Source organism: Podarcis muralis, chromosome 13, assembly GCF_964188315.1.
Source record: "Podarcis muralis chromosome 13, rPodMur119.hap1.1, whole genome shotgun sequence".
NCBI lineage: Eukaryota > Metazoa > Chordata > Lepidosauria > Squamata > Lacertidae > Podarcis > Podarcis muralis.
Genome location: NC_135667.1, coordinates 23,814,351 through 23,838,313, shown reverse-complemented (window position 1 = coordinate 23,838,313; position 23,963 = coordinate 23,814,351). Strand labels below are relative to the sequence as shown.

The following is a 23,963-nucleotide window of genomic DNA, read 5'->3' as shown; positions in this document are numbered from 1 at the left end:
TCTGGAATGTGGAAAGATATTTTCTGGAGCTCATGTCGCTAATTGCTGATACTGCATCTACGGGAGATCGTCCGGAGTCCGGAGTCGACACAGAGGCAGTGATGGCCTTTGTCTCCCTGGCAGTATCCCAACAACAGGTTTCGGGCCCAGATTCACGGCACTTACAGGAGAGTAAGACTGTGACAGACTGTGCTGAGGTATGTGTGGGAAACCGAAAGCAGAGGCTTTTCTGAAAGCCACGGCAAGAGACTCTGATGTCTGGCAGAGTCTAATTGGCCTGGGAGCCGAGCCAAGCAGGCTTCGTGATTAATGGGAGCCAAGATAAGGAGTCTTTGAAGTGAAGACTCACGGCTCAAGTGAATAGCTGAGATGGATCTTTGACAATCCTCAGAAGCTGCTGAATGCCGGCACAATTATGATACCTGGGCTGTGTGGTGTGAGAGCTTGCTGCAACAGTTTGGAGTGTGGCATACTGTGTGTGAAACCCCTCCAGTTCCTCTGACAGAGAGATGGATCGCTCAGAATTTGAAAGCCATAGACGTAATAGTCTTGTCCGTCTCTCTGGAGGAAATTGCTACGCTAGCTGGCAGCATGACTGCATGCCAGATGTGGAATGCTTTGAAGAACGCTCATCTGCCAGTCATCCCAGCCCAGAGTTTGAAAGCCCAGAGTTTGACTGCATCGGAGGTCTTGGCTGTTTCCCAGAATGCGAGTGAATGCAGGGATGCTGAGGGCACCGGTTGCAAGCTGCAGGGGGAGCTGACTATGATGTCATCCCAGGCAGCATTCCAGCCTCCAGGGGGAGCCAAGGAGTCGGCAGCTGAGAGCTCTGTTTCTCATGGGAGCCAAGGTCATCCTCACAGATACCGGAAGGCCCAGAGGTAAACAGAGACAGATGCCTGCAGATGGCCCGAAGCAGAAGGGGGGTGAAAAGCCCATGCCAGTGGAAAACAAGGCTTTGTTTGCTGGCACTGCTTCACCAAAGGCTAAAGGCAAGTTTGATGGCCAGGAGCAGGGGGGCAAGCCGCAAAAGCGCACGCCGGTGCAAAACAAGGTTTTGCTTGCCAGAAAAGCTGCTCCAAAGGCCAAGGCCAGATTTATCGTGAACTCTGGTGCAAGCCACCATCTTTCGAAAGATCGGCACCTGTTAATCTCCTTCACACCTCAAGATGGAGAGATCCACCTGGCTGATGGAAGGACATTGCAAATTGCAGGAAAAGGGACTGTGAAACTTGCAAGTCTGCACACTACCATCAGAGATGTACTTTTTGTTCCAGGTGCGGCGGACAATTTGCTCAGTGTACCACAGCTGATTGTGCGTGGTTTTGAGGTTTCCTTCAAGAGGAACGTCTGTGTCATCAGGAAAGGCAAAGAGGACATTTTGCATGCAAAGTTTATAGATGGCTTATTCTGTATAACTTATGATGACATTGTTGTGTCTAATGTTGATTCTTGTTGTGTTGCACAAACTAACAAGGTTCTTCATGCAGGATGTATTCATGATGCACATCGAAAATTTTGTCACATGTCTTGACAGGTGCTGGCCAAGATGCCTGAGTTGGTTGAAGGTTTGAACATCAAACCCTGTAAGTTTCACATGAAATGTGTATCTTGTGCAGAGAACAAGGTGAAGGTTGCTCCAAAAGGCAAGGAGTCTAGCAGGCAGGCTTCCAAACCCTACCAGCTAGTGCACGCAGACCTGGTTGGTCCACTTGCGCCCTCTTTGGGTGGAGCAAGGTACTTCATGGTTCTAATTGATTCTTTTTCTAGGTACATTCATGTGTTTATGCTTGAGCAGAAATTGCAAGCGTTTCCAAGGTTCAAGGCATTCTGTGCTTGGTTGGAAAATGTTCACGGTAAGCGTATCAGCTGCTTGTTTACTGATCGAGGCGGGGAGTTCACTTCTCAGCAGTTTGAAGCTTTCCTGACTGAGAAGGGAATCCAGCATGACTTGTCAACACCTAGATCGCCATGGATGAATGGACTTGCTGAGCGAGCAATCCAAACTTTGCTTCAAGGCCTGAAAACCATGTTGCATGATGCCAACTTCCCTGAGAAGTTTTGGGGGGGAAGCTCTGTCAATGGTAGTTTACACTTTTAATCACAGACTGTCATCACCTATTGGTTGTACTCCTTACGAGAAGATGTTTGGTAAGAAACCGAACGTCAAGCACATGAGAATCTTTGGTTCTGACATGTGGGTACACACCCCACAGAGCAACAAGCTTGGGAAGCGTGGGGCACATGGTTTGTTCATGGGGTACGAAAAAGGTGCATACAGAGTATGGATGACTGGGTCTAAGTCCATTAAGTTCACAAGGAGTGTTGAGTACAATCCTAAGTGGGGGGGGGGGGGGAAATGTGGGAATTTTCCAGAGTTACCCAGAGGAGGATGAAGATGATGTGGAAAAAAAACAGATAAAGCTGCGGAAGCTGAGGATGATGATGATGATCAGAGTTCGGATTCCAGTTCAGTGGGTGGCGCTGCTGCTGATGTCAGTGACAGTGAGGACACAGCAGACTACAAGAGCGCAAGGGCCTCAGTCAGACCATCTGATGCATCTGACAATGAACTGGAAGAACCACTGTTCACCATTGGTCACTTTTCTCCTAAGAAGGAGGAGATGAGTCCAGAAGACTTGCGTCTAGTTCGCAGGTCTGAAAGAGCGACCAAAGGCAGACCTCCAAAGAGATTTGCTGATGAGTTTGCTAAGACAGCAACTGCTGTTCTTAGTAGCTCAGAGAAGGTATGGGAACCTTCAAGCTTCAAAGAGGTTCAGGAGTTAGCCTCTAAAGATGCTGAGCCTTGGCTTAATGCCATGATGGCTGAATTTGATTCCTTGAATAGGAACCAAACTTGGGAGCTGGTACCGGTAGTCCCAGGAATGAGACTAGTTGGCAGCAAATGGGTCTTCAAGGCCAAGACAGATCAGAATGGCAAGGTTGTCAGACACAAAGCCAGATTGGTTGCCAGAGGTTTTTCACAGGTACCAGGACAGGATTACCATGAGACCTACTCACCCACCGTCAAATATGAGAGCATTTGGCTGATGCTCAAAATTGCTGCAGAGGAGAAACTGTATGTTTCCCATCATGACATTAATACAGCTTTTTTGTACGGGATTTTGGAGGAGGAGCTGTACATGCTTCCACCTGATGGAATGCAGATACAGAAGGGAATGGTCTGTAAACTGCGGAAATCCTTATATGGTCTCAAGCAGAGTGCCAGGTGTTGGAACACAAAACTCACTGAGACATTGCTTTCTCTAGGTTTTCACCAGGGCAAAGCTGATCCGTGTGTGTTTGTCAAGGAGGAGGGGCAAAACAAACTGTATTGTTTACGTTTTGTTGATGATCTTCTGGTGTTTTGGAAGAATCAGGCTTTTTACAAAAGCACCCTAGCTCAGCTGAAGGAGCACTTTGACATGAAGGATCTTGGTGAGGTATCCAACTATCTTTCTCTGCAGGTGGAGAGGGACCAAGCAGGTAATTTTCTGGTACACCAAACACAGAAAATTGCTGATGTATTAACCAGGTTGAATTTGGTTGATGCAAACCCAGCAGACACACCAATGGTGACAGGTTACCAGGTAGATGGTACTGCTGAAGCGTTTTCTGACACTACGCTGTACAGATGCATTCTAGGCAAGTTGAATTTCATTGCTAGATGCTCAAGACCTGACATTGCTGTAAGCACTAACCTGCTTAGCAGACATGCTAACAATCCTACTGTTCAGGATTGGAAAGCTCTGAAGCGCATAGCCCGCTATTTGAAAGGGACTATGCACTACAGGCTGAGATTCACCAGTCAGAAGACTGGAGGTCTTGAAATCTTTGCAGATGCAAGTTTTGGAAGTGACACCACGGATGGTACAAGCACTTTTGGAGTGTGCTACATGTACAACCACTGTCTGTTTGACTGGTTGTGCAAAAAGCAGATGACAGTAAGCTTATTTTCCTGTGAAGCAGAACTCAATGCTCTGTCATTTTCACTCATGGATTGTGAGTGGTTGATGCAACTGTTTAAGGACATCGGAGTTTCGGTGAAATGTCCTATACAAGTGTATCAAGACAATAGATCCTGTTTGGCTTTGCTTAACTCAGAGAGTTGCAAGCAAAGAACCAAGTACTTGCAGATTAAGTTACATTGTGCAGGAGAATGTATTCAGAAAGGACTCAGACAGGTGTCCTACATGCCAGGAAATGAAATTCCTGCTGATCTGTTGTCTAAGGTTGTTAACAGAGAACAACTTAAGGTTTACGTACAGAGGTTGCAATTAGGTTAAACCACAGGTACTACAGGTTACACGGAAAGAGGGAGGATGTTAGGATATTTCCATTCCACCTTAAAAGGGAGCAGGCTTTTGTGCGTCACAGAGCCTGCGTATTTCCTGTTCACAGGATGTTTCTGTTTTGATAGAGCTGTTGTCTCTCTCTCTGCGCCAGAACACGCAGGCAGGCAGTCAAGTTTTTCTTTGTCCTGACCAACGCTGAATAAACTTTCTAAATGATTCTCTCCTGAGTGCAACTTTCGCTGTGCATTATCTGCTGATAAAGCGTGCATCAGTTCTGGAATGTGGAAAGATATTTTCTGGAGCTCATGTCACTAATTGCTGATACTGCATCTATGGGAGATCGTCCGGAGTCGACACAGAGGCAGCGATGGCCTTTGTCTCCCTGGCAGTATCCCAACAGTAACTGCATACCAACAGCTGATGATGCAGCCCTCCATTGCACACAGAACAATGTTCTTTTCATTTCCATGTAATAAACCACTGTTTCCCTACTTCCTAGTGTGAAAAGGTTTTTGTTGTTTTTGTTTAACTGATAATGCTATTCACATATTGACTCCACACAAAAGGTACTAATCCTCTTGGACCTGAGCATTGAGTTGATGTGTGTGGTGTACAAGCATGTTTGTTCAGACATACATCTCATAACACTCTTTTTACCTTCTGCTCAGTTCTGAAGACATCATCCCCTCCTCTTCTTCAGACCATTCCATACCCCTGCTTAAATCTTTAACCAAATTTCCATGTCTCCCATTCCCTCTTTTCCCTCCCATTTTCACATTCACTCTGTTTTCCCTTTCACCTTCTCCCTTACTTTTCTCAACTATTCCTTAAACACAGGTTGCCCCATTTCACTCTCAACTCTGATGCCTGCTTTGCACATGAACTCTACTACATAAAGGCTTTCACTTGAACCAGTGTGTGTGTGTGTGTGTGTGTGTGTGTGTGTGTGGACACTACTATTAGCATTCAACTCCCAGCAAACTCTGTTTTTAGTATTTTTTGTTTTAAATTTATTTATAAATATGACAAAGCCTCATACACAAGAATGAAGGAAAAGATACAATAATGGCACAATCTATCTTCTGTTTTTGAGAATGAATTGTGTTGGAGGGAAGAGGTTCAAGAACAGTATGCCTGACTTAGGGTAAGCATAGAATCCTATGACGGTCAAGTTGCTGCCATAAATGTGCATAGCAATGGGTTTATTTTTTAAAAATAAAAGAAAAAGAAATGACAAAAGCAAAGCAAAATATCCATCAGTTCAATTGTACTAGTATGTCCAGTACTGTTTCCATTATTCTACCCTCCTTGGGAAGCTTGGGCATTTCTTACCAACAAATCTTCCCTGAGAACTCTTATTTTCTATCGGAGATTCTTTAAAAAGCTTTCTTTAATAGCTTTAATAGCTTTGGAACACTGTTTCCTGAAGCACTGCTTTTCTTTGATGACTTGGGACCACTGTTTTCTGAAGCATTGCCATAATCTAAAAACGGGTACAATTTGTCAGTGTATTTAATGGGGATAGAATCTATAAGGAAATAGGCACCTCTGGAGTTATAAAATGAGATTTCCCATTTTTCTTGATCCAGTAACAAACCAATCACTGAATAAGACACATTTTGCTTCTTTTCAATCTCTTTCTCACATGGACTGGAAAATAATTTTCCTTGGCTGCTTTTGAGAGCCCAGCAACCTTCCTGAAAGGACTTAACAACCTTTTTCTCTCGGAATTTTTCCCTTTCAGTCTGAGTCAGCACCCCCAGCTCCCAGTCCAACCTCTCTCCCACCTTCACCTCCCAGTAGTGTTTCCCAGCAGCATAACCTTCTTTCCCCACAAAAATCTGAGTTCCCAGAGCAGTTTCTTCTTTCTCTGGGGTGAGAGTTTGAAGGCTGGCTCTTTCTTTATCCTCACTGATGCTGATTTCTGGATGTTTATAATATAAATCCAAAGTGACAGAAACTATAAGGGAAGCAACCACAGGGAGAGAGGAAACAATTTTTAGTTCCAGAGCAGTAGATGCCTCAATCTGCTTTAGCAAACACATTTTATCTCATAGTTGACCAATTATAGTTACTTCACAACTTGGATACAGAAACTTCATTTTTTTGTCTATATAGAAATGCTAAAACACTTGTGTAGGAACTCAGTACAATAAGAAGACATGGCTGTAGAGGTGTCATGATCGCCCCTTCCCCTGTTTCACAATGTTTTTGTTTTGTTTTTACATTGTGTATCTGTTTTCTGCCCTGGGCTCTTTTGAGATTAATTAAGAATAATGCACAGGAGAAAGAGCTCCAGTGCTGAATTCTCTATACAGACAGCCACATGCAAAGTACAGTCCTAAAGAAATCTGTTAGCTCAGTTCCTCTCTGGTCTGTGTGCATGTCAGCTCTGCACTTTCATACAGCTGGAGCAAGGATAGGACAGTTTTAGCCCTCCCGATGTTGAATTCTAATTGCTTCAGAATTAATTAAAACTATTGTAACGAATGGTATTATTTGTCTGGGCTGAAGAACACCACAAAATGGATACCTTGATGAACTATCAGTGAACTGTGTTGTAAAAAGAGCTACTGTAATGGAATGTGCAGACTTCGTGATGTTTTGGCAAAAACTGTGTGTGACAGGAACAGTATGGAACAGCATATCCAAGGAAGCATGGAGATGAGCTGCACAACATCAACTTCGAGATAAGAGTTGTGAAATGCTGAGATTCAGATGAACAACAAGGTGTATATATGGCAAGACCCTCCAGCCTGGAATGTATGCCAGACATTGTCAGCGCACTGCTGTCTGTTCACCCATAGCTCTTGCTGCAACTGAACAGTTCAGTGAAGAGTGGTGAGTATGAGAGAGGCAAGAATGTATGACTAAGTGCATGTTCCCCTGTCTTGATATATGTATTACATGATCATCGATAAAGCAGAAATCCAATATTGGTTGTCTCTTGTGTTTACTTGTGCTTTCCTGAAGTATCCTAGGTTTCATCTACATTAGTCAACTAAATGGATACAAATGAACCTAATTGTTCATAACACTATGAAAGCACAAATTGAATCAATCCATTGCTACTGTGATGTTTTCATATGAAAAAGGACAGCAAGTGAAGTCACTGAATGATGACATTTGAGTCATGTATGCACATCCATGTATTAAGCCTAATTAGGACAGTTTCCTTACCTGCATATTTCTGAGCTCTTCTAACTTCTACAAACAGAAGAGAAAATTGATCAGTCATAGAGAACAGGCAAACATCTATGAAACAAGTGAACAGCCCTGAATTTTTCAGAATTGAATAAAGCGATTTAAATCCAATTAACATACTAGAAAACTATACTTCAGTACAGAAAAATCATTGCCTCATCAAAAGCAATCTGCCTTACCCAGCTCATTGCAGAGACTACCTGAAGTGAAAGAATATTCCAATTAGCGATATCATTGTCAAAATATATGGGGTTGCATCATGACAAACTTAGTCACTACCTCTAAATAATAAGAATAAGAATAAGAACAATTTATTATTTATACCTTGCCCATCTGGCTGAGTTTCCCCAGCATTAAATGTTAAAAACTTCCCTAAACAGGACTGCCTTCAGATGTCTTTTAAAAATAGGATAGCTGCTTATTTCCTTGACATCTGATGGGAGGGCATTCCACAGAGCGGGCACCACAACCGAGAAGGCCCTCTGTCTGGCTCCCTGTAACCTCACTTCTCGCAATGAGGGAACTGCCAGAAGAAACCCCCCCCCCCCGCTCACATGACCTGGGTTGCTGTACATAAGAGAAACCTGGTGGACAAGCAGTGGCAAGGACAGGCCCATGTGCTTCATCCAACCAAGTCTCTGTCACACATGCCAGGTCAAGTCCTCCATTCTCAATCAGGTCATGGATGGCAGTGGTTTTATTCATAATTGACCTGGCATTTAAAACCATTTTCACCACTTGCTGCAGAGAGCTGCTCAGAGTATGTGTGAGTGTAGGACCCGCCCCTTGGGCCCGATGGAATTGGCTTGCAGCGGGGAGCAGTCTTCCCAAACACTCACAGGAGCAGCAATAGCAGCAGTGTCCTGAAGGCCTCCTGGGGCCTCTTAAGCTGTGGCAGTGAGTGTAGGCCCCGCCCCCTAAAGCCTCCTGGGAACTGCAGTTTGTTAAGGATGCTGAGAATTGTTAGGAGACACCTTATAGAGCTACAATTCCCACAGTGCTTTAACCATCAATCCTCTGGAAAGTGCAGCTCTGTGAGGGGGGAAAGTGGTTTCCTCACAACTCCCAGCACCCTTAACAAATAAGAGTTCCAAGATACTTTGGGGAAAGCCATTACTGATAAAGTGGTATAATATTTCTTTAAATGTGTGGTGCAGGTGTGACCTTGGTCACACTTAGGTCCTATTGAAATTAAAGTAAGAAATTAGTCATGGTGACCTATTTGTCCCATTGATTTAAAGGTGGACCAAGTGCAACTAACTTAATCTGGATCCAGCCTATGAAAAAGATGTTGCAGGATAAACTCATAATACTATTAGAGTGGTACCTTTGGTTACAAATGCTTCTGGTTACAAACGCTTTGGGTTACGAACTCTGCTAACCTGGAAGTAGCTGCTCCTGGTTGCAAACTTTGCCCCGGATGTGAACAGAAATCACGCACCAGAGATGCACGTGCAGTGGGAGGTCCCATTAGCGAAAGCATGCCTCAGGATAAGAAGGGTTTCAGCTTAAGAACGGACCTCTAGAACGAATTAAGTTCGTAACCAGAGGTACCACACTGTATATATTTGGAATTCCACATAGTACTAACTATACATGAAATAAATGTTGGAGGGCGGATTCTGAGTCAAATTGTAAAATACAGTACTTTCTCCTACCAAAATGGATGTCACCGTCCTACTCCTTCCCTGTTAATTCAATCCCAAATCCCTGCCTCCAAATCCATACATAAAGTTTTGTCTTACCAAGACGGTGTTCTACTTCCAAAACACCTATAAAAGAATGACTTGATTTAATACGATGAAGAGTTAAGAAAATAAACAAGCAAGGCGGTTATGAGAGGCTTCTTAATCCAAAAAAACAGTCAACAAAAAAGGGGGAGAGAAAAGAGAAAAGAAGAAATCCTGACACATTTAATGGAGAATGAGAGACTCTCTATAATTAAACCAAGAGATGAAGTAATAAAATGAAATATCAAGATGCTTCAGGCCCAATTTGAGATGATAGTAAATCAGGAAATAGAATGGAAAATTAAAATGATGAGACAAAAAAGTTTTTATTCATCTAACAAAATAGGAAAATACTTGGCATGGCAACTGAAAACAAGACAGAAACAAAATATAATATGTAAAATAAGAGAAGGAGAGAGGATAACGGAAGACCCCAGAGAGATTAGAAAAGTCTTTCAGAAATATTACAAAGATATATATAAGAAAGAAAAGGAAGTTGAGAATAAAATACAGGATTATTTACAAAAACATTGATTACAACAACTTACAAGAGAAGAAAGAGAATACTTAAATCAGACAATTTCAGAACAAGAAGTCAGAAATGTCATAAAGAAAATGAAGATTGGGAAGGCTCCAGGACCAGATGGCATATCAGCCAAATATTATAAAATATTGAGTGATGAAATAACACCAGTTTTATGTGAAGTCATGAATAATGTCTTAAAAGAGGGGAAGATTCCAAGTACGTGGAAAGATGCGTACATTACTTTAATTCCAAAAAAAGAAACTGATGGATTGGAGACTAAAAACTATAGACCCATCTCATTATTGAATAAAGACTATAAACTATTTGCAGATGTGTTGGCAGAGAGATTAAATAAACCGTTAAATAAAATAATTCATAAAGATCAAGCTGGTTTTTTACCTGGAAGGCAATTGAAAGATAATGTTAAAAATGTAGTAGATATAATTGAATACTTAGAAAGTAGAATTGACAAACAGGCTGCATTAATTTTTATTGATGCCGAAAAGGCATTTGAAAATGTCTCCTGGAGATTCATAAAAGAGAACCTTTAAAAAATGGAAATGGGAGAAAGATTTATAAAGGGTATAGAATCCATTTACCAACATCAAACAGCTAAACTTATCATAAATAATGTGTCAGAATCATTTGATATTTGTAAGGGTACTAGACAGGGGTGTCCCTTATCACCTCTCCTGTTTATAACTGTATTAGAAGTGCTTAATAAAATACTAAGAGAAGAACCAAAGGTAAAAGGAATCAGGGTTGGATATAAAGAATACAAAATAAAAGCATTTGCGGACGATATAGTGCTAACTCTAGAAGATCCAAAGGAAAGCATATAGGAAGCTTTACAGAAAATAGAAGAATTTGGAGAATTAGCAGGGTTCAAATTAAATAAAAACAAAACAAAGATGTTAGTTAAGAACATAGGCAAAGAAGAATAAGAAGAACTACAACAAAAAAATGGCATTGCAGTTGTTAAAAACGCCAAGTACTTAGGAATATGGTTGACAGCAAAAAACATAAATCTATATAAGGACAGCTATGAAACTACATGGATAGGTATTAAGAAGGATTTAGAAATTTGGAACAGACTGAGATTATCCTTCCTAGGTAGAATCTCAATAATTAAAATGAATATCCTACCCAGAATGTTATTTTTGTACCAAACAATCCCTGTGATTAGAGGACTTAAACAATTTAAAGAATGGCAGAGAACTGCCATAAAAATGAAGATTTTGGTGGATAAAAAAGAAAGGAGAGGCTTCGCTCTACCAGACATGAAGATATACTATGAAGCTGCTTGTTTAACCTGGGTGAGAGATTGGATAAAGTTGGACAATGCAGATCTCCTAGACCTAGAAGGCCACGATAACAGGTATGGGTGGCACTCGTACCTGTGGTACGATAAAGTAAGAGTTCACAGAGGATTTCTAAACCATGTATTTAGGGGACCATTGTACGAGGTATGGGAGAGAAATAAAAATCTACTAGAAAGAAAGACCCCCTGGTGGATATCTCCAATAGATGTATTAACCATCAAGAAAATTAATATGGAAGGAAACAGATTTACATATGAAGAATTGCTTAGGAAAACTAATCAAGGCCCAAAGTTAAAGCCATATGAAGAAGTGGAGAATTTACTCAGTGGATGGCTACAATACCATCAAATTAATGCAATATTAAAAGAAGACAAAAAGAGGATGGGATTTGAGGATAAAAAAAATCAAAATTTCACATAGATATTATAGAAAGCAAAAATAAAACAATGTCCAAAATATATGAGTTATTATTAAATTGGTATACTAAAGATAAAGAGGTGAAGGAGGTTATGATTAAATGGGCCATAGACTTTGGTTATAATATAGAATTAGAAGCCTGGCAAGAATTATGGAATGTGAACTTAAAATTCACGGCTTGTACGGCATTACAGGAAAATGTATGGAAAATGATATACAGGTGGTACCTCACGCCGGTAAAACTGGCAAAGATGTACAGAATGAAAAATAAGAAATGTTGGAAATGTGGAGAGGTAGGAGATCTTTTCCATATGTGGTGGAATTGCAGTAAAGTGAAAGGTTTCTGAGAATTAATTTACAATGAGCTTAAAAAAAGTTTAAGTATACTTTTTAAAAAAAAAAACCCGAAGCCTTTCTACTGGGACTAGTTGGAAAAGATGTTAAAAAGAAAGATAAAAACTTATTCTTGTATGCCACAACAGCAGCAAGGACTATGTTAGCCCAGAATTGGAAAACAGAAGTAATACCAACTATTACTGAATGGCAGGTCAAAATGATTAATTATGCGGAACTGCCTAGAATATCGGGGAGAATAAAAGATCAGGATGAACAAAAGTTTTATGAAAATTGAAGTAAATACTTGGATTATATAAAAGATAACTGTAAATCTGTAAAGACACTGGCAGGATTTGACTAACTTCAACAGCTTATGATCAAATAGATAAATGTATAAAATACGTGACCTCATGAAAATATATGATACTTACCGAAGGGGAGGAAGGAAGTCCAATGCTCAATAGAGCTAATGTTATGTATGAGATTTTTTAATACAATGAATGTATTGGAATGTTTGATGAAAACTAATAAAAATTTAAGTTGAAAAGAAAAGAAACAAGAAGAAGCAAATGACTAAGATGTGAGATCAAGCTACATAAATGAAAATCCATATAGGTCCTATGTTGCTTTCAGTGCATGCTAGATGCAAAACCCACAGTGCTGATCCCTGTGTCCCCTGAGACCCCTTGTTCCTTGCCACTGCCAGGCATCCACCCCCTGGTGCTCCCCACTGCTGGCTGTTCATCTCCTCCTTCCCCACTGCAGCCATCCCTCCTATGTAAATATTGCAAACTGTTATTATCACATATAAATTCTTATGATATTAAGTCATTTCACTGCCCCAAGAACAATGAAGAACTCATCAGCATAACATCCAGCAAAGTTATTGCGACAGGAGTTCATCAGAATGTATTGTGCTATTATTTATTTAGCAGTCAATAGGTGGGCCTGTACCCCATGCTCTTTATTCTACTAGGAACAGGAATTTGTTGATTTCATTTTCTATTTTTTAAAATAATTTTTATTAAATATTTTCTTGGGTTATATAAGTAGGTGCATTGTCTCTATTTTCAGGTCGTAGAGTCATTTTGAAATGTATATCCAACCTTTCCTCCCAAATGTCTATCTGGAGATCTGGAAGGAAAGAAACCCCAAGGGCTCTCTCAGTGCCAACCCAAGTCTGCTGCCCTTTGGTTGTGTATCAAGGAGCTGGTAAGAAAGGCTCACATAAGTGCAGGAAAGAAGCTTGCAATTTATCAAAGACTACAGGCACTTTGTAGTTCGTTATTCATTAAAAGGACACTCACTTGCTTGTCCTGTGCGTTTCTCAGTTTCTATAAAAATAAATGAAAAAGAGTAAATTTTAGCACACATATACCCAGCTTTTCATTCACTTCCTGGGATACTTGGTTCAATTTGAGCAGAACACTAGCCTGAAGCATCTCCATTCATTGTAATTTTATAGCCTCTGTCCTCCTTTTACAATTGTGCAGATTACTTTCCTATGAATACCTGTATGATGTGTGCTATTTTCATAATGAAATCTGCTCTCAAAACCACAGACAGGGAAACAAATTCCTTTTAATTTAGCTTGTGCCAGCACAAAAAGAACCCTACACTTATTTATCCATGATTTAGAAGATTTCTTTCCCAGACGTACTTCTCTCATATACACTGTTTTCATATATGACTGTAAAACAACAAGGCAATTTATGTGGCTTCTTGTTAGCTACCTCAGACGGAAAGCCTACTCTTGCAGAAACACTACAGCAGTATTCTTTTTACTTTTGGAAGGATTCATCCCTCCTGAATGGGAAAAAGAAACCCATGCCTGACAATTTCATCCAATTCTGCCAAAAATAAAGATTAAAGACCAAAAGGGAAAATAATCAAAGTAAAAGCTTTGTACCGAGCACAGAGGACAAAAAACAAAATCAACTTCAAAACAAAATCTTGGGCCTCTTTGCTTGTCATTTGGCAGATGTTCTTCACGCTGGAAGCACTGGCTGTGCTCCATTGGCTGTGCTCCAAAAGGCATGTTGTGGATCTGCCCAGAGACTCACATGGGAGAGAGAGGAAAGTGGTGACCAGCTCATCAGCCAAGCTCAGGAGAGCTGTAGCCATGGGCAGAGGGGAGAGGCAGTGGGGAGAGGGATTGGGCTGCAATCCTGCTAGGGTGGAAACGGCTCTTCCTGATTTAGCTTCTGCATGAGAGAGTTCGCTCTAGCAGTGGATCTGAAAAAAGCAGGAAGCAGAAGATGGCTTTTGGCAGATCTGCCATGAAAATTACTGGAGCCAGTCAATGCTTCAGTTGTGACCATACATAGGCAGTGGCAGGGCTTGCCCACGATGTTTTACCACTTGAATTCCTGGTACATTATAAGGCACACATTAAAACCAGAGCAATACATATATTATTCTTCCTCTTTTATGCCCCCCAACATATAAACATGATCACATATCTCCTTCTCCTTGGCTTTCTCTTCTCTAGCTAATAGATCTAGTTTATCTTTTCCTCTTTTTTTAATATATCTGGAAGACCAACTCCAAGTTGTCAGCATTATGGAATGCCTCCAATTTGAAATGCCTCTTGCAGTTGTCAATTTGAACATGGTTCCAGAAGTAAAACTTCATAGCAATATGAAATGCCTAGACAGGAGATGAATCAATGAACCTATACAGTGCTACCTCGGGTTACAGATGCTTCCACTAACCCAGAATAGTACCTTGGGTTAAGAACTTTGCTTCAGGATGAGAACAAAAATTGCACGGCTATGGTGCGGTAGCAGCAGGAGGCCCCATTAGCTAAACTAGTACCTCAGGTTTCAGGTTAAGAATGGACCTCCAGAACGAATTAAGTTCTTAACCCAAGGTACCACTGTACTGCAGAAAGTTGGGCTTTTAAAATCCTGCAAGGATAGAAGAAATCCTGCCAATATAAAAAAGGGAGCTAGGAAAAAGGGAAACAATCTCATCTTACCTATTGCTTCGGTTATATGATTTCGGTCTGAAAAGAGTGATAGCAAAATGTTAGTCATACACTATACATACAAGTTAGTATGATTAATCAAGGATTTACTGGCACCGATATAGCTAAAGGGGTATCTTTTGTGGGGAGAGTCCCTTTTACTACTCTGCCTGTTAGCTACTATTGCCAACACAACAACAACTACTACTACTACTACTAATAATAATAATAATAATATCTTTATTGTCATTGCCCCCTCTCGGGGACAACGAAAATTACTTGGCTGCTCCATCCACCCAGGTAGGGCACTCCACACAGAATCAGAACAACTATAAAAACACTAATTAATACAGTATAATATAGCAAGGAAGATTAGATGACTTTCAAAGTCCAGGTTTCCCATTCAGGGAATACAAGATATATAAAGCATTAGCTCAGGGGCGTAGGAAGAGGGGGCAGAGGGGGTAGGCCACCCCAGGTGCCACTCTGGGAGGGGTGACAAGATGGCTGCTGCCACCCCCCAACTGTAGAGCAGCCAAGGGCGTGCACAGTCCGTATGGACTACGTATGTGCGGCAGCCTGTATGGACTGTGCATGTGTGGCATCCCACGCGCGTGCACTCAGTACAGAATGCCGCACGTGCACAGTATGTATGGTTGCCGCCGTGCAAGCGACCACCCATATGGACGCCATGCAAGTAGCAGCCCCTAATGACTGTGCATGCGCGGGATGCCATACATGCACAGTCCGTACGGGCTACGCCACCCCGGGTGCCAAAGAGGGTTCCTCTGCCACTGCATTAGCTTGACAAGGTATCTTGAGGATGTGACAGGATTATTCCTTCCTTGCTAAACCCAACCCAACTTCTGCTTTGAATAGTTTCAGTCACCAGTATGACCATCCAGTCATATAGCTATTCCAGCACATTAAGTTTTTCCAGGTAATAAGAGCATTTATTTATTTATTTAAAAAATTATGGGGCTTACTCATTTATTGTGGTTAAAATTTTGCTATTTTTCTCCTGCTCCTCTTTACTGGGCTTTTAAAAAAGTGTTACTGTTAGTCACCCTGAAAAAAAACCTGACAGGGGGAGGCGTATGCTAAAAATATAAACAATTAAGGAACACTACTATAGAAGATGTGCATCTCTCTTAGAGGCATTTACCAGCTTGTGCTTCATTCTTCTGTTTTTCTGCAGAAAACAAGATGCATTGCAACATTATTCATTTATTTACTGAATATTATATGCCGCACTGTATCTGTTTAGAAAGATTCGTAGACCACAATCATAAAGCTTTTAAAGTGATGTACACACTGAAACTATTGGTAAAACTCAGTAAGTTCTGCGGACTGAAACACTCAAATTGGCATGTAAAGTATTTCCAAATTGTTAATGGCTTTACATACTAATAGTAATACCTTGAACTTGGCTTAGTAACAAAGTTGCAACCAGTGCAGCTAGTATTGCAGCATTCTGCCCTTACTGCAGTTTCCAGATCAACCACAAGAGAAGTCCTGCATAGATTGAATTACTAGGGCCTTGGCATTTCCAATGACTGAACTCTTTTGGTCAAGCTATCCCAGTTCCAGAATTATTTTAGTTGTAGCACCTGCCCAAGGTGATAAAAGGCACTCCTAGCCACCAAGGTCACCAGTGGTTCCAGTGGCAATATTTAAGGTAGGCGTCATCTCCAGAAACGGAAAGCATGCTTATCTCCAAAACAACCAGAAATGAATTATAGCCATTGTAGATTTCCCCACTTCTTGGTTGTATCTAACAAATCATAATCAAAGTAGACTCACTGTAAACTATGGTCTTATTTCAGTTGAGTCTACTGATCTCAGCAGGTATACTATGTCTGAGAATGACTTCATTTTCTGGACCCCCCAAGTGTCCCTGTTTTCCAGGGGCATCCCTAATTTAGAGAAGCCCTCCCGGTTTCTGATTTGAGTCTGAAAGAATGTCCTGTTTTTCCTTAGGATGGCCCTATTTTCATTGGAGAAATATTAGAGGGTATGGAGTTGTTTGATTCCCAAGCTGTCCGAAGGCAATCCTGTACAGTATAGGGAGGTTTCTTTAAAAAAAAAAGTTTAATGTTTTATTGTGCTTTTATATATGGTGGAAGCTGCCCAGAGTAGCTGGGGCAACCAGTGGGGTATAAATAAATAAATAATCATTATGGAATGGGACGTCCCTCTTTTCATCAGAGAAATGTTAGAGGGTATGATCTACATTTTAATTGTCTATCACTCAGAGACAATTAGCCCTTCATCAGAAGATCAGATAGCAAAAGTGTGAATATAATTCACAGAACATATGAATACAATTTTAAATCAACAAATAAACATTTAGAAAGGCAAATGAAAGCCCAGAAATGCTAAATAACAGAATATTCTATGATTAGCAATAGTTGAATAATAAGTCTTGATCCTATGTACGGGTGGAATTTGCTTTCATCCAAGGGGGAAAAATAGACGTGCCAAGGAACTTGATTAGGATCCTTTATACCTTTCCCAATAACATTGTAGTGAACTCCCTGTCCCTTACATAAATGATATGTATAAAATGTCATTGTCAATTACTCACCACATTCAGATATCTTCTGATAACTCTCTGAAACAAAGTATAGCAGATTATAGAAATCAGACAGTTTATAACCATATTTAGGATGAGGGGGGGGGGGGAGAATCACAAATGAACACCACTGATTATTCTTGCCAAGGACTCTTGAGTTTGAACTTGAGGATATCAGCATGTGTCACTGCCAGATGGTAGGAAGTTTCTTGATTAGTGAAGCCTGGTATAAGTCCCTGGAGTCTGGCCTTTACCATGTCAACAGCACCTTCAGCTGTTATGCCTTAGTCTGTGGGTCATGCCCCTTAAAAACGACAAGCAAATTCTACTTTATTTCCATGACCTGCCAATAGCAATGGATAGATCTACAAATTTTGATTTTTCTCCACTTTTCATTTTTAATCTTAAATTTAGTTTGCCATGATTCTGCATTTTTTCTTCATGAAAATTCACCAACATTTTAGTCCTTATTTCTCCTAAGACACACATTTTTGAAGACAATTTCCTTTAATATGATGCATTATTTTCACTAATAAATTAGTGAAATACACTAATTTCACTAAGTGTATTTGGGGGGTACACTTTCCACTAATATATTTCTGGTTGAGAAAATGAATTACAAAATGCAATAAATTGGCATTTTGGTTTCCATCTTGGTTTGCTAAGTCCAAAGCAGGTAGAGTCACATTAAAATGTAAACCACATTGAATTTCCCAACTATCTGTCGGGGAAGTGACTCTGATTGCCTGAAGAAGCTTTTAAACTATGCTTATTTTAGCAGTTTAAGGAGCAATTACTGGCTGTAGTAAATATGTATTGATTTAACTGGCATGTATTTTTTCTCTATATCTAAGAACACACCACTCATTTTTATAAAGATAGGTACAAAAAACCAGAAAGTTTCTGTAACAGTTCACATCTACAGTTTAATGAGATTATGAAAATGAGATTAAATACTTACGTCTGACTTTGTACCCAGCACCAACAAGAAGGCAGATGTAAATCAACAGAATGATTAGGAAGGGTGCTAGCCAAGGGGAAGTGGCAGGATAAAGGGCATCTGAAACACACATTAAAATCTCAGTTACAGCAAAACTAACCTAACCAGAGTCTGATTTTGCCACTCTCCTGCACTGCCCCAAACTCTCCTGAACTTCCCATTTTGGGAGGAATTGGCAGAACTGAGCGGATGTTGTGCCAATGGGGGGGTGGCTTCAGCTGTGACCTGCCTGCCTCTCTGGTGAATAGTGGATATGGGAGCCAGAAAACACTTTAGCCGTTACCCCAGATTCTAACTGATGAAATGTTGCTGAGCAGAACTACAGTTCTGGATAATTTGGATAATCCATTCAAAGAGCCTGGTGTACTTCAGACGCATCAAAATGGAATAAATTTCCCAAACCTCTCTCTTCTTATAGTACTTGCACTGAAAACACAGTGAAAGCATTGAACCTCTTGGCACTTTTGCTTCACCCTTACTCACCAGAGATCAGGATTCTGGATTCACTCTCCATCCCTAGCAGTTCGTTGATGATTTTGCAAGAGACTTCATGGTCAACTCCTGATTCTGTTGTAACGGAACTGGAAACACTGAAGTTCCCTGTCTTGGTCTCTGTGATTGTAGTATCTGACTGTTTACTTCGGACTTTCCCTTCACTGTCCAGCCAGAAAGCCTTGGGCTTTGGGTACCAACCGTTGGAGCTGCAGGTGAGGCCAATCCCCCAGCCTTTATAATCCACCAAGGCAATTGTGGGCTCTGTTCCTTTTGCTGCAAAAGATGAACACCACATATTAATTTTCCGTTGCTCCAAGTATCATAGAACCTGTCTAGAGTTTCTGCACTCTGACCAAATACCAGGAATGATGCATTATTACAGTCAGTTCTTACAGTACACATTTTGTGACAAGCTGCTGTTCAAAATTCCTTTTTTGTATCTACTGTATTGTCAAGCTACAGGACGATTGGTCCTGTCAGTAGTGCTCATGGCTGTGAAGAGATTGAGAAGTCTGAATGAGTGAGTCACTGACCTGGGTTCTACAGTTTTAAGTTTGACAACTTGTATTTCTGAAAATGTATGCTTAATATGGCCCACAGTACATGGCGATGTCCCTGTGTCCTCAGACGTGCTCAGGAACAACATCCAGGAGCTAGGTGTAGGTGGTGGAGGCAGCAAGGCTTGGCTGCTGCTGTTATTCTTCATGTGCTCTTATCTCTTCTGCAGCCATGCATCTTGTGCCAAGTGTCCATGCATACTCTTAATCCCATCCTCCTCTAGAACCCAGCACACTTCCTTTTCTTCCTCTGCTCTCCCTCCCACCACAGAGCCCTGGAGAAGGAGGTTAAGTGGCACGCACGCACGTGCACACACACACACACACACACACACACACACACCACATATGCAAAAAAAAAAGCAATTGGCTTCTGCGGGCTTGAAGCCTGTAAGCTTGATGCAGAGTCTTCTAAAAACATTGTATTCCCCCAAAGGTGCTCTTGCCTACCTGGAGATTCAAGTCCTCTTTCTGCACCCTGGAGGGAGGCAGGCAAACTCCAGGTCAGCCCCAGAAGTTAAGACGAATAAGAATAAACTCACCTGCCAAAAGCAACTCAACCACCACCTCCTCATACCAGTCTCCAAGGAAGACCATACAGGTGTAATTTCCTTGGTCATTCAGATGGGTTTTCTTCAGAATCAAAGACATGTTTCCTTTACTAAGATCAGTACGGGAAAGCTCAGCTCGACCTCGGTATCTGTTATCCTGTGTTTCTGGCCTGTTCCGGCCATAGTAGGATTTCACATCAATTTTTTCTGAGGATTTATCCAAGATCCACTGGACCTGGATGCTGGTGCTTTCTGGTATGCTTGAAGTTGTTAGTTGACATGGCAGGATAACTTCTTTTCCAAGGAAACCAACTATAGGGTTTTCAGGTGGAATGATCACAAATCGACCTTTAGGGAATAAAAATAATAATCAAAGTTTCACCTTAAACTGACCACTACTGGCAGTGATTCCTCCGTGGAATTCTTTTTTGGGGTGGGAAGATATGGCATCCATGTAAGAAATGTAAGATTCTGCACTCAGGCAGGAAAAACCAGCTTGCCAATAGTACATGTGAAAAGGATCTAGGGGTTTTAGTGGACCACAATCTGAACATGAGTCAACATTATCATGCAGTAGCAAAAAAGCTATTGCTATTCTAGGTTGCATCAACTGAAATACAGTCATATCTCGGGTTACACACGCTTCAGGTTGTGTGTTTTCGGGTTGCACACTGCGCCAAACACGGAAGTACCGGAATGGGTTACTTCTGGGTTTCAGCACTCGTGCATACGCAGAAGTGCCAAATCGTGACCCGTGCATGCGCAAACGCAGTGTTGCGGGTTGCAAGCGCTGCAGGTTTCAAACTTGCCTCCCACATGGATCACGTTCGCAACCCGAGCGTCCACTGTATAATGTTCTGAGGAAGAGAAGCAATAGTCCCACTCTATTCTGCAGAATACTGATGAACTTCAGGATGGTAAGAGTTGTTCAACAGTGGAACAGATTCCCTCAGAAAGTGGTGCACTCTCCTTTATTGGAGGTTTCTAAGCAGAGGTTGGATGACCATGTTTTAGGAGGGTTTCCTACATTGCAAGAGGTTGGACTAGATGACCTTTGGAGTCCCTTCCAACTCTTGGATTCTATGATTCTAAGAAGCATGTTTTGCCCAGCTGTAATTTACACCAGTTAACTTCAACATTTTTCGACCCAGAACCTACTTTTAACCCAAACATGCATTTGGGGATTCATTTCTTACTCTTTTATCACAGATTTGCATGGTGGGAGTACCCATTAGTGGGTTCTGAGCCACCAGTTGAAAACCAGCGCTTTACACACAAGCATTACCTCAGAGCTGAACTGCTCACTGCAGTAAACCTTACAAAAGTAGCTTGCTTACCTACAGTTAGCACATGGGAGATTTGCAGAAAGATCAAGATGCAAACAGTCGTGGATGAGGAACACATGGGTCAAAGATCTGAAGAATAGGACTATACCTGCACAATTGTTGGAAGGAAGAAATAAAATATAAAATTGCAAGATCCACTGGTCACCATTTATTAATTACTGTCAACAGTTCTGTCTACTTTATTTAAATAAATATAGGCATTTTTGTACATTAATATTCATGTAATGTAATTTGGCTTTATTAAAACTTAATTTATGCTATATATACCAGGAATGGTATATATTATGCAAATCTGCATCCTCTTTTGCAAGTAGGTCAGAGGACCATATTCAATACAGTGTTTTGTTTTGTTCTTCTGGGTAGCCAAGCTATTTTTGAAGTTTATTTTTCTATTATGATGTGTTTTTGTTATTCTGATTATCTTGTTTTGAACTTATTTTACTAATATATTTATTGCATTTGTTACACACCACTTTTCAGTTAATGCACTTGAGGTCATTTACAATTTTAAAATACTGTAGTAGAACACAAATGTAGTGACAGAGACCTCTCAGGCTGACTGAAAACTGATGACATTTGCTCCTGGCCTCAGCTTCCTTGCCATCTCTCAGGGCAGATGGGACTTTAATAGCCCCAGAGAAGGGGAATGAAGGGCTGACCCAGTAGTTTTCTCAGGCCACCTATCAGGAGCTGATCTGCCATGCTTACTAGCCTGGGCATCCCAGTTTCTGATTTTCCTCAAGGAAGACAGTAGCCCTAGGGACACTCAATGATTCTGTCAGGTCAATTGGCAGAAATCAGAAATCAGTGATATGGACTCTCTGGCCTGGGCTCACTTGCTTTTATGGGTTAATATGGATAGTGATTTGTTGGTCATGCATTTTATGTGTATTGCTTTGAGAACAAAGTATGTGGGGAAATGGTACACAAATAAAGTGGCAACGATACTGGTAAGTCTTTCTTCACTTTCCTCTAGAGTTGGAAGCAGCTTGAAAAGAAGATTGCTACTTAAATAGTATACATTCCCTCCAGTGTCCCCTTTTGTCTTTTCTTCTACTCCTTCTTCACAAATAGATATATTTGCAATTAATTATTATATTAAATAAAACAAAGGGTATTATAGCTGTGCATTTCACTACACCAGCAGAATGCATGTGTCAACTAAAGCTGTTTTCTATAGGCACACTTATCTGAAAATGAGGCATGTATAGGATTTTACTTTTGTTTTTATATAATACATTTTATGTTCTTACCCTGTTTCAGTTTAGATCTGATAAAAGAAATGCATTGCATATATAGTAAAAAAAATAATAATCAAAAACCATCTACTCTGTCTCTGTTGTAAATGGATAGATGCTGTTTTTCCCCACATCTTGTCAGCATTTCAGGAAATCGAACGCCCTGCTCCAATATTGTTAAACCACAATACTAAATTTTAAAAGTTGCAGGTAAATTGTGTTGTGCAGCACCATGTATCCATGTCACACAGTTACTGCTCTCTATGGGAGATCCATATTTAACTAAAGATCTTGAAAAGCATCTCTCAACCCTTCAAGTTGAGAGATGGTCAATGACATCCCCAACTAAGAAGACCAGGAACATGGTGGAAAAAAGTCTGAGACGTCCCATGGCAGAGCTAACTCTGTGTGCCAAGGGATAAATATCACTTGCCAGTGTCAAATGGGAGTGGCAAGGAAGCAGCCATTTTATGTCCATTACAAATGAAAGAAGCAATGACGAGTTTTCAGGCTTGTGTGGCTAGGAAGGATCTCTGCAGAAAGGAGAAAGTCACTTTCATTCTTCTTTCAAACACACACACACACACACACACACACACATTTATATTTGTAAACTTACATTTTGCATGTAAGCCCCTGAAATTTATTATCATAAGTATATTTGCAAATGTGACTTGAAAGTTTCTACACGAAGATAAACTAATCCTATATATCCTGAATGGAAGCAAAGGAAAATCTTGTCTCCTTTCACCTCACCACCAATTCATCATTAAACAAACACATTCCAATAACTAAAAAAAATAAATGTAATTCTGGAAATATTTTTCTTACCTTGAAGCAAACTGTGAGATTTGTTCGTCAGTTACTGTACCTTCCTCCCGCTTCAGTTGGATCTGTGTTACGTTAATTATTTACTTTTATTTTCCTGCTCTGCATCAAGATAAGTAACTGCCAACACTTTGCTCTATAGTTAATGGCTCTGTGACAGTCAGCACCTGCCTCCGAAGGATAGAGGAGTGCCCTGTGCAAACACTATGCTCCACAGATACATGTAGAGGTAATGCAGTGATGACAGGGCTGCATTTGAAAGGACAGTCCTGTATGAATGGCTCTCTACCCCAAGTCTGGTTTAAAGCTAACCTTAAGAAGGGAGAACAGAGACCTTGAAGAACTGCAGCAACAATTAGCCTCAGGACAACAGCCTGAACCATCACACAAGTCTCCTGGTCACAGACTTCCGTTCTACGATGAGCTCTGCTGAATTTCTATTTAAAATATAGCAATTATTTCTATATTTGCATCTATAGGGGAAAGTGGGGCACACTGATACATCAACAATATTTCAATATCGAGGAATGTTATTTGTGTCACGACATCACTAAAATGTGTCTATACATGTGTGA

General features: G+C 40.8%; 1 protein-coding gene across 1 annotated transcript; it reads right to left on the bottom strand.

Moving 5' to 3' along the window:
- Positions 1-5,671: 5,671 nt before the first annotated feature.
- LOC114583096 (butyrophilin subfamily 2 member A2-like) lies at positions 5,672-23,512 on the bottom strand. Its single transcript, XM_077918209.1, has 13 exons — positions 23,392-23,512; positions 21,314-21,410; positions 19,968-20,324; positions 18,857-19,141; positions 18,335-18,433; positions 17,386-17,412; positions 15,964-15,990; positions 14,811-14,837; positions 13,138-13,164; positions 9,245-9,271; positions 7,679-7,699; positions 7,476-7,502; positions 5,672-6,255 (listed from the first exon to the last, which is right to left on the bottom strand). Exons 2-13 carry the CDS (start codon positions 21,378-21,380, stop codon positions 5,672-5,674), a joined length of 1,575 nt encoding a protein of 524 aa, XP_077774335.1. The 5' UTR covers positions 21,381-21,410; positions 23,392-23,512.
- Between the last annotated feature and the right edge of the window lie 451 nt (positions 23,513-23,963).